Source organism: Coregonus lavaretus (assembly GCF_964263955.1).
Source record: "Coregonus lavaretus genome assembly, chromosome: 13".
NCBI classification, from domain to species: Eukaryota; Metazoa; Chordata; class Actinopteri; order Salmoniformes; family Salmonidae; genus Coregonus; species Coregonus lavaretus.
In genome coordinates this window covers 2856194-2867749 of record NC_140000.1, presented here as the reverse complement: position 1 = coordinate 2867749, position 11556 = coordinate 2856194, and the positions used below count along the sequence as shown (strand labels likewise).

At 41.3% G+C, this 11556-nt stretch overlaps 1 protein-coding gene across 2 annotated transcripts; it reads right to left on the bottom strand.

The window, feature by feature from the left end:
* Positions 1-218: 218 nt before the first annotated feature.
* LOC311139894 (chromobox protein homolog 3-like) lies at positions 219-6179 on the bottom strand. Of its 2 annotated transcripts, none has more exons than XM_084174890.1 (5): positions 6064-6179; positions 5323-5534; positions 4893-5064; positions 1889-2043; positions 219-1449 (listed from the first exon to the last, which is right to left on the bottom strand). In XM_084174890.1, exons 2-5 carry the CDS (start codon positions 5526-5528, stop codon positions 1329-1331), a joined length of 654 nt encoding a protein of 217 aa, XP_084031016.1. In that variant the 5' UTR covers positions 5529-5534; positions 6064-6179; the 3' UTR covers positions 219-1328. The 2 variants fall into 2 exon arrangements, with proteins under 2 accessions (XP_084031016.1, XP_084031017.1); XM_084174891.1 differs by having other exon boundaries at positions 1889-2040.
* Positions 6180-11556: the final 5377 nt, after the last annotated feature.

The following is an 11556-nucleotide window of genomic DNA, read 5'->3' as shown; positions in this document are numbered from 1 at the left end:
TTAAACAGCATACCATCTACTATCATTTTCAACATTAAACAGCATACCGTCTACTATCATGTTCTACATTAAACAGCATACCGTCTACTATAATGTTTTACATTAAACAGCATACCATCTACTATCATGTTCTACATTAAACAGCATACCATCTACTATCATGTTCTACATTAAACAGCATACCGTCTACTATAATGTTTTACATTAAACAGCATACCATCTACTATCATGTTCTACATTAAACAGCATACCATCTACTATCATGTTCTACATTAAACAGCATATCATCTACTATCATGTTCTACATTAAACAGCAAACCATCTACTATCATACAACACTTTTCTACATTTGTCAGTAAACTAAATGTAACACATTCATCAACTTTGAATCTCACACAAAAAAACGTACAATATCAAGGATTGTAGCAAAAACGAAATGGTGCAGATATCATATTAGGTGGACAGTAGTTATCTATTGAGTCTAATGCACATTGAACCCATTACTATACAAGATACGTGTCCTACTTAGTAAAACCATAGACATCTCACAGTGGAAGAGCCGGAGGGAGTGCCTTGTGGCCACAGTGCAACAACGGCAGAAGATACAAGAAACTAAATCTAGCACTTAACTCCAATACAATCACATGGGTTTCTGCTACAACAGTAACAGTAGTCAAAGTCAACAGAACACAGTGTCCACAGTGATTCAGTCTGCTACAGTACATGAAGACACTGGGAAAGAAATGCTAAGGGTTCGTTTCAACTCTTTAAACGTAGTGTACGCACATCCGGTCACTTTTAAGTGCTGGATTTAAAAAATCAAGTCATGAAATCCAGAGAGATTCCCACACACTTTGTCAGGCTTTGACAAAGAGCTTCGGGTCGATATGTTGCACAATAAACTGGGGGAGCATTCATCAGTTCATCAGGCAGTGTCTGCCTTCATTTCATTAGTTTCAACTCAATCAGAGCCATAGAGAGAGATATAAGTCTCTATGAATGGTTCTGAACTCCACCACACTCTGCACTACATCCCCAAAGGCATTGTGACCTCACACAGCACCACAGGAAGCAGGAAGAGGCCCAGCCAACCCTGTAGAGGGCTTTTACACCTGCCACGATGACTCAATCTACCTGCAGCAGGCCATCGTTTCACACACTGTGCCTTTAATGTCAGCTCAAGGAGGACCTTGGTTCGGTGGAGGAGAAATTAACCTTGGAGCTGCCTACAGATGCTTGTCAGTTCACCTCCATACTTGTGTACTCACATACACACACTCACAGCAGGCATGCACACACACACACAACACACACACACAACACACCCTTTACTGGTCCTCATCCCCAGAGTGCCAGGTGAGTTTCTCCTCGTAGAAGGCTACGACCACCTGAGGACACCTGGCGCTGGCCTCCCTAGCTGACAGCAGGGCCACCTCATCACAGTTCTTCCTGTACAGACACACAGGGATACAGGCCATTATTGGAATTATTATCCTGTCCCTATGACATATGATTACATAGATAATATACATGATATTACACATTACACATGTAAAGAGAGCTCATTATAAACAACAGAGGGGGGGGAGATAATGTCTACTTTTTTCTGTTTGTCAGAGTAAATCATTATAACTACTTTGGTGCTGTTGTACAACCAAAAGTCTTTACCAGAAATGACTAGTAGGATTGAGGAATGTAGCCTACACTAGTCTGTTGCTGCCTGGCATACAGTCAGGAAGACAAGAAGAACCAGTTGTGTGACACAGAGTTTTTATTTGGGCCAATTGGCTTTTAGAACATTCTAAATACAACAGACAACATCTGCCAACTTTGGAATGTTGGTGTTTGTTGGAGTTTGTTGTGGCAGTATGCAAGCGGTTAACTGTACCATTTGACGAGGAACATGAGCTCTCCGTGTCTGTCTGTGGAGCCGATGATGCGTTCAGGTTCCAGGGGGCAGGTGAGGGTGAGGTCAGTAGGAGATACAGACTCCTGGTCAGCTGGCTCCTGGAGGTCATTTTGTCTCTGCTTGCTGTACACCTGCTGGGAGGACAACACAACACAGCTGACCTGTCAGAGGGATCTCCTGTTGTGATCAGTTAGTGGAGCATTATAACACAGCTGACCTGTCAGAGGGATCTCCTGTTGTGATCAGTTAGTGGAGCATTATAACACAGCTGACCTGTCAGAGGGATCTCCTGTTGTGATCAGTTAGTGGAGCGTTATAACACAGCTGACCTGTCAGAGGGATCTCCTGTTGTGATCAGTTAGTGGAGCGTTATAACCCAGCTCCCAGCTGACCTGTCAGAGGGATCTCCTGTTGTGATCAGTTAGTGGAGCATTATAACACAGCTGACCTGTCAGAGGGATCTCCTGTTGTGATCAGTTAGTGGAGCGTTATAACCCAGCTGACCTGTCAGAGGGATTGACTCGGTACCGGTACCCCCTGTATATAGCCTCGTTACTGTTATTTTACTGTGTTACTTTTTATTTTATTTTTTACTTTATTTTATTTAGTAAATATTTTCTTAACTCTATTTCTTGAACTGCATTGTTGGTTAAGGTCTTGTAAGTAAGCATTTGACGGTAAGGTTGTATTCGGCGCATGTGACAAATACTATTTTATTTGATCTCCTGTTGTGATGAGTTGGTGGAGCGTTATAACCCAGCTGACCTGTCAGAGGGATCTCCTGTTGTGATGAGTTGGTGGAGCGTTATAACCCAGCTGACCTGTCAGAGGGATCTCCTGTTGTGATCAGTTAGTGGAGCGTTATAACCCAGCTGACCTGTCAGAGGGATCTCCTATTGTGATGAGTTGGTGGAGCGTTATAACCCAGCTGACCTGTCAGAGGGATCTCCTGTTGTGATGAGTTGGTGGAGCGTTATAACCCAGCTGACCTGTCAGAGGGATCTCCTGTTGTGATGAGTTGGTGGAGCGTTATAACCCAGCTGACCTGTCAGAGGGATCTCCTGTTGTGATGAGTTGGTGGAGCGTTATAACCCAGCTGACCTGTCAGAGGGATCTCCTGTTGTGATGAGTTGGTGGAGCGTTATAACCCAGCTGACCTGTCAGAGGGATCTCCTGTTGTGATGAGTTGGTGGAGCGTTATAACCCAGCTGACCTGTCAGAGGGATCTCCTGTTGTGATGAGTTGGTGGAGCGTTATAACCCAGCTGACCTGTCAGAGGGATCTCCTGTTGTGATCAGTTAGTGGAGCGTTATAACACAGCTGACCTGTCAGAGGGATCTCCTGTTGTGATCAGTTAGTGGAGCGTTATAACACAGCTGACCTGTCAGAGGGATCTCCTGTTGTGATCAGTTAGTGGAGCGTTATAACACAGCTGACCTGTCAGAGGGATCTCCTGTTGTGATGAGTTGGTGGAGCGTTATAACCCAGCTGACCTGTCAGAGGGATCTCCTGTTGTGATGAGTTGGTGGAGCGTTATAACCCAGCTGACCTGTCAGAGGGATCTCCTGTTGTGATGAGTTGGTGGAGCGTTATAACCCAGCTGACCTGTCAGAGGGATCTCCTGTTGTGATGAGTTGGTGGAGCGTTATAACCCAACTGACCTGTCAGAGGGATCTCCTGTTGTGATGAGTTGGTGGAGCGTTATAACCCAGCTGACCTGTCAGAGGGATCTCCTGTTGTGATGAGTTGGTGGAGCGTTATAACCCAGCTGACCTGTCAGAGGGATCTCCTGTTGTGATGAGTTGGTGGAGCGTTATAACCCAGCTGACCTGTCAGAGGGATCTCCTGTTGTGATGAGTTGGTGGAGCGTTATAACCCAGCTGACCTGTCAGAGGGATCTCCTGTTGTGATGAGTTGGTGGAGCGTTATAACCCAGCTGATGGTTTTTTCATCATTCTATAGAACTATGTGGAAGCTCAGTGCCAGTCGTGGAAAGTGGAAACATTGACTCCAAGGGGACAATGAAACATGTCTATATCTGGAACAGAATGTCTGGAACATGTGGATATCATTCTGGAATTAGAATGCCTCCTTCCTGGTTCTATTCCTATATCAGTCTGCTGAGGTAACTTTTCCACATTATTGTGGAGCTTTTATCATAATATAACAAATGTGCATTTTTGGGTACCGGTATTCTTATTCTATACCATGATCATATAGTAGTGGACCTACATACACACAATGAGCTAGAGATCAGTCTTCTATTGAGATGAATAAACACAATGAGCTAGAGATCAGTCTTCTATTGAGATTAATAAACACAATGAGCTAGAGATCAGTCTTCTATTGAGATTAATAAACACAATGAGCTAGAGATCAGTCTTCTATTGAGATTAATAAACACAATGAGCTAGAGATCAGTCTTCTATTGAGATTAATAAACACAATGAGCTAGAGATCAGTCTTCTATTGAGATGAATAAACACAATGAGCTAGAGATCAGTCTTCTATTGAGATTAATAAACACAATGAGCTAGAGATCAGTCTTCTATTGAGATTAATAAACACAATGAGCTAGAGATCAGTCTTCTATTGAGATTAATAAACACAATGAGCTAGAGATCAGTCTTCTATTGAGATGAATAAACACAATGAGCTAGAGATCAGTCTTCTATTGAGATTAATAAACACAATGAGCTAGAGATCAGTCTTCTATTGAGATTAATAAACACAATGAGCTAGAGATCAGTCTTCTATTGAGATGAATAAACACAATGAGCTAGAGATCAGTCTTCTATTGAGATTAATAAACAAGGATCTGATGTAGCCGACCTGTCTGTCATCCCAGACCTCAGTCACTCTGTCATCCCAGATCTCGGTCACTTTGTAATCCGAGATCTCAGTCACTCTCTCATCCCAGATCTCAGTCACTCTCTCATCCCAGATCTCAGTCACTCTGTCATCCCAGATCTCAGTCACTCACAATCTCAGTCTCTTGTTCTGCCAGTTCCTCTTTGGGGACTAGCTCTGGTTCCACCGGCCGTAGGTTCTCTTCCTCAACCTGATTCTCTCCAGACAAACAGAGGTTTCTCAGGAACTCTTCTATCAGTTCAGGACAGACCAAGTTGTCCTCCGGTTCCCAGGTGTTGTCAGCACTAGTGGCAGAGGCAGAAACAGTGTGAGTATGTCTATGTACAGCAAACTTCTAATATTAGCCATTGAAGACATGAATGGAATTCATAGACAACTCTTAATAACTAGTCTAGGATACACATTATACGTCCCAAATTGCCCCCTATTCCCTATATAGTGCACTAATGTGTAATTATTTTCAAAGAGTAGTGCGCTAGAGAAAAGGGTGCCATTTGGGAGGAACCATGGTCTATCCAACTGTGTTGAAATGCTCTCCTTACTCAGTGAATCCTTTCCACTTCAGATAGTACTCTACTCTTCCATTGGAGACCCTTCTACGGATGATCTTCTCAACCACGAACTCCTGGACGACTGGGGGTGTTGTTGTTGTTGTTGTTGGTGATGGTGTTGTTAATGGTGGTGGTGTTATTACTGTTGTAGTTATTGTCTCTGTCTTCCTCTGTTTCACATTCTGCTTCTTTCTCATTCTAACCTGCAGGGGGGAAATATATACTTTAGTTAAGTGTAATTCAGAACAATATTATTCCGGAAAATGTAGTAGCCTATTGAATTGTGTATTGGTGAAGAGGCTATGGCTGTATTCACCCCTCATCATAAAGATTACGTTAAATCGTTCACGTAACGTTATTACAATGTAACGCGAGCACAATATCGAGGTCCAGACAGAATATCGTCGTCATTATCATCATCATCATGTGGCTACATTGTAACGTCTAGCAGCCTCCGGTAAACGGGTCATCGACAGATAGGCTAGCGCGTCGTCTTTCTACATTGAAATCGCGCGTTCTGTACACATCTTCTGTTGGATACACATCTATTGCTATTTACTAGACAATTGTTTACCGCGGGTGCGCTGGTGAAATTACTAGAGGCTGCAACACTGCAGACAGCAGTCACTGACAAACATACACTAACTAGACGACTTACAGTAAATGTATCGTATGATGAACGCAAATGTAGACTAGACTACATGTCGAAGGATATTACTAATAAACACGTACGCTTTCAGTCCAACTTTGGCTGTGGCAGAAATACGCTACGCTGTAGCATACGCTGGAGCACGCCGATACAAAAACAATTGAAATGTATCCCGTCGTTCGTCAGATGCTTAACCAAATGCAACAATCTTCCAGTGTGTTTACAAAAACTTTTAATGAATGAGTTAAATAAAGATGGCCGGGTTGGGTGCTCGGAGGAAGTGGTTGCCAAGGGAAGAGGTCAAGTCACAAAAACCGGGAAGAGACAACGCGACATCCGCCAATCACAGACGGATCCGATTGTCTGCTCTGTCTACAGTGGGAACTCGCATGGGCTTACTACTGTGTAATGTAATAGTAGGATTTGGCTACATGCTATAATGATGATTGCTGATAGACGACGGGCATGAGGGACAGAAGTTGCCTACACTATTAAAATAAAGTGTTTTGTAACACTAACACTAGTGGGAACTGAGCTGCCACCAACGTTAAGGAGACGAAACCTTAACTTTGGTGAAGTTTTGAAACACATGGGTGTAAGGTGTTATGAGACAGATTTAAGGTGTAGCCTACAGAAACATTCATCATAAGGTGTTCTGAAACATGACGTGGTGTGTTGTAACGCCACATAGTCATAGGAAGACCTTGCCAGAGACTGGGAGCACTAACCAGGTAAATAATGAAAACACTATTATGATGTTTCGAGTCCTGTTTCATGTAGAATTAGACCCCTTCTCTTTTGATGTCGTTTCCTCGATCTAAAGCTCCTAAACACTATCATTGTGTTTCGAATCCTGTCTAGTGTACCATTGGAACCCTTCTTCTGGAGTTTCCAAATACTGTAAACGGGAGTCCCTCCTCTTATTGTATATTCCCTGCTCTTATAAGGTGTGTTGATAAACTCCTCATAGGTCATTCCTAAAGGTCAAATGTATGGTATTATGCTCAAACAAAGGAAATGAGAAAATATAGTTTTGTGAAAATACAAATTAATACGTTTGTCCAGGATAATAATTAATGACTACACAATACATTTTTCAAGACATGATTTTGAAGCTTCAAATGCTTAATATTTTCTTAGCAAATGATCAAATGACAACAAAACATGAACTGGTCCTTAACATTTTAATACTGATAAAGTAAGACAGTTCAAAGATCTGTAAGTTATTTATCATAGTCATATTCTTCAAAATCAAGGGAAATATGGCATTGTATTTCACAAAAATACAGGCAGTGACTGCTAATGTTAGCAGTAGCACTCATAAAAAACTTGTACAAAACTTAATCCCAGGGCACAATGCGATCCACCAGTCATCCATTATGCTAATGTCTCTGACCTGAGTCTTTATATTCAGATGATGGTACATGGAAGTTGTTCAGATGGCTTGAATCACAGTACAGTTAAGTTAGATGTTATGATTGACAGTTGACAGTTCAGTTGGCATTAGTCTGTGAACCTTGTCTTGATTGGCTGTGGTTAGGATTGGCCAGCCGGTGGGTAACATAGTATGTATGTATGTTTTTCTGCATGGAAACCTAGCAATAGCAAATAATAACAAGCAATAATGATAGTACATTCATGCATTATTAAGTTATTAACTGCTTTAATATGAATAAATTGCAACATTAATATACAATTATTAAACATATCAATAGCAATATGCAAAATGCATATACATGAATGAAACTATGCAAATAGAGAAACAAGATAACAATATGAATGTCAAAAGTTGGATGCAATAACATGTGGCGTGGTAGGCAAGAACTAGAGCAGACTAAATTGTCAGTGGCTATATAGTGTAGCATACAGCATGTGAGGCAAGAATCGATCAAAATATAAAGCTCGCAAAGCTAGTAGGGAAACAAACCAGCAGTATTAACAAAAAAAAACAGGCCTTAATTTGCATAAAAAACAAGTGCACAAAAGGTGCAAACAATGACGTGTCCATTAACAACTAGATGTAGCATCAACAAAACTGATCAATGAATCAAAATGGCTGTTGGACTTGTACTGTAAGCATACAGTGACTATTAATAATAATATGCCATTTAGCAGACGCTTTTATCCAAAGCGACTTACAGTCATGCGTGCATACATTTTTTTTTTTGTGTATGGGTGGTCCCGGGGTTCGAACCCACTACCTTGGCGTTACAAGCGCCGTGCTCTACCAGCTGAGCTACAGAGGACCACAACCAAAATTCTACACAAAACCAATGTTCTTGTTGAGTGAATTCCTTTTCTGTTTCCTTCTTCAATGTAACACAGTCACAATACCCATAAAACCTAGCAGTCAAATATTGAAATGGTTCCAATAGTTTTTCCACCATTTATTTTCCCCTCAAGGGGATTTTAGAAACACTTAAAATAAGGGCTGTGTTTCATGTAGGCTTACCCCGGCATGACGTTTTGATAACTGTTTAAATCTCTGTAGGACAATGTGATTTTTATCAATATAGTCGCCTGTATTCACCCCCCAAAAAAGTAATGCTAATTAGCTGCTAATGTGGCTATCATTAAGAACTACAAATGCCATGATGATCTGGATGAGACTGCCGAATCGAGGCAAAGGTAATAATCTCTGGATGTTAGCTAATGTTAGCTACATTTTGTAATTAATAAATTGGCTACATTTCTTTAAATTAACAATTCTGTGAACTGTCTTGTGCAAGTTTTCAATTGACACAATACCTGTTAGCAAAGGTGTCAGCTAGAGATGCAGGAGCTTGCAGGGATTTGTAGTCTTGCATGATGTCTACATTGACGCTAATTAGCATGTTCGAATCTGAGAGTAAATAGAGCCGAATATATTGATAAAAGTCACCTTGTCCGAGAGAGATTTACATGGTTATCAAAACATCACGCCAGGGTAAGCCTACACGAAATACAGCCCTTATTTTAAGTGTTTCTAATATTCTCTATGGGAAAAATGAATGGTGGAAAAGCGATTGGAACCATTTCCCTGTTTGACCGCTAGGTTTTATGGGTATTATGATACCTCCACTGTGGGGTTCTATAACATTTTGTGCTCACGTTGTCATTGACGCATACTTTTGGGATTGTTTTGGAGAGCTTTGCCTGAGCCTGGTGTGCTCTTTCCTGTCTGAGTTTCTGAAGAACCTGAACACAGCGGAGGTGCCCACAAACTTGCCTGCTTTTATACTTGACCATAGAGTTTGCTAGAGGGCACACCTGACACGAATGCCCTCTCTCCACCTCCATGCCCCAGACTGGGGGAATTCTGAACAGTACGGTAGCACAATGTTTGAAGTTCCAATTAGTTCTTTAATCTAAAAAAATATATTCTGATATGGGGTACAAGTTCCTCACTCTGTACGTGGCTGTGTGGTTGAGTGGGTAAAATTCAAAATATATTTGCCATCTTACTGCCCCATAAATTGGGCACTAAATTCCCGATTCTGTTTCTAATCTGTCTAAACAAAGCACAGAAAAAGCAAAAAGGTGGATTTGAGTTGATGAATTTTTTTTTGGACTTACGTCCATGTTTTGTTAAGTCCACTTAGCTCAAGTCTTAATCGGGCCCCATGTGCTGAACTTAACAAGGGTGGTTCAGCACAACCATTTAGTCCTGAAGACTGGCTGACTGGAATAAGGCAGTGTTTTGACAAGCAGGATACCCAGGTTCACATCCACCTTCTCACATGAAGGCCTCTTTATATGTTACCTAATGTTACCCCTGCTATGACTTACATAGCCCTAAACATTTTGATTGTAAAATAATTTATATATATTATCACAATGGGCCTGGCAACCGTCGGCTATGATTACTGCCATTGTCTACCCTAGGAAAAGTATTACATTCCCAGTGTCTTCTTTAAAATGTTAATTGTCTGAAAATCATCATCAATCGGTATTGGTATTTCAAAATCATTTGCTTGTATGAGAGACACAGTCTGCCAAAACATGCTTTTTGTGTTTTGATGCTGCCTTTTAAATGCAGTGAATCGCCAACAATGGTTTTCACAAGGCTCTCTTAAAAACATCAATATTCAGATTGAAGAACCAGTTTGGGTGTTTCAGAGTATATTTAAATTCTGTTTAGAAACACATTCAGTGTATCAAAACACTTACATTGAGTTTACATTCAAACACCCCCCAAACACCAGATCTCAGTTTAGGTGCAGTTGTCATGGTTTCACTACACAATTATGGTGTTTTGAGTCTTGCTATTTTAACAGTGTATAATAAAGCATCAAATATGCAAGGATGTTTTAAGCCTTACCAAAATAGGCATATTCATATTTGGAATGGAGCCTATTTTGAAAAAATGATCTTATTAGGGCCGACACTATTTTGAATTGGGTTCTTATTTTAGTTGATCTGGTAAAATGAAATAAATGTATCATCATTGACGAGAAATAGTCTAATCTCTAAATAGCCGAATTAATTTAGATTAACAAGGAATTGTCTATAAATGTGGAAAGGCTGACAGTAAAATAATATTTAAGCAGGCATAGTTGTGTCACAAAAAAAGTGTAGGCTATTATTTATTTATTTATTATTATCATTAATATTATTAAATACGTCTGACAATATATTAAATGGTTAACCTTTATTGAGCAAAGAGAATACCATTGGCAAAAGGCGTCTAAAACTAGATACTATATTTTTCACGGAGAGCATCTTTACTCGAAGACCCCAGAAGTCCTACTAAGCACTTTCCTGCGCAAGGCCTCCAAAAGCTTTGATTGACAGTTCTTCTTAAACCAATCAAAACGAAGGTGGGTACTGATTGGACAAATGAAGTGGAGACTCACATTGGCGACCACACGTCACTGTGTAACATTGTACCACTAGAGGACGCTGTCTGTTGTGGATTCAACCACCAGAGAGGAGAAACAAGCAGGGTGACATATTATACAGTATATATAAGGTATACACCTGATCATCCTTAAGGATGTGTTGAGAAGAGGTTTCTCACTCACTCGCACACACACACACACACACACACACACACACACACACACACACACACACACACACACACACACACACACACACACACACACACACACACACACACCACACACACACACACACACACACTGAGAGTTTGCTGGCAGCCCTGTGACATTCTGACCCCTGATCCTGACCTTGGTAACAGGTATGTTCATGGTGCCTAGTTGTTGTACCTGTAGGAGCTGGAATAGGGCCTAGTTGTTGTAGCTGTGGGAGCTGGAATAGGGCCTAGTTGCTGTAGCTGTAGGAGCTGGAATAGGGCCTAGTTGTTGTAGCTGTAGGAGCTGGAATAGGGCCTAGTTGTTGTACCTGTAGGAGCTGGAATAGGGCCTAGTTGTTGTAGCTGTGGGATCTGGAATAAGGCCTAGTTGTTGTACCTGTATGAGCTGGAATAGGGCCTAGTTGTTGTAGCTGTGGGAGCTGGAATAGGGCCTAGTTGTTGTAGCTGTGGGAGCTGGAATAGGGCCTAGTTGTTGTAGCTGTGGGAGCTGGAATAGGGCCTAGTTGTTGTAGCTGTGGGAGCTGGAATAGGGCCTAGT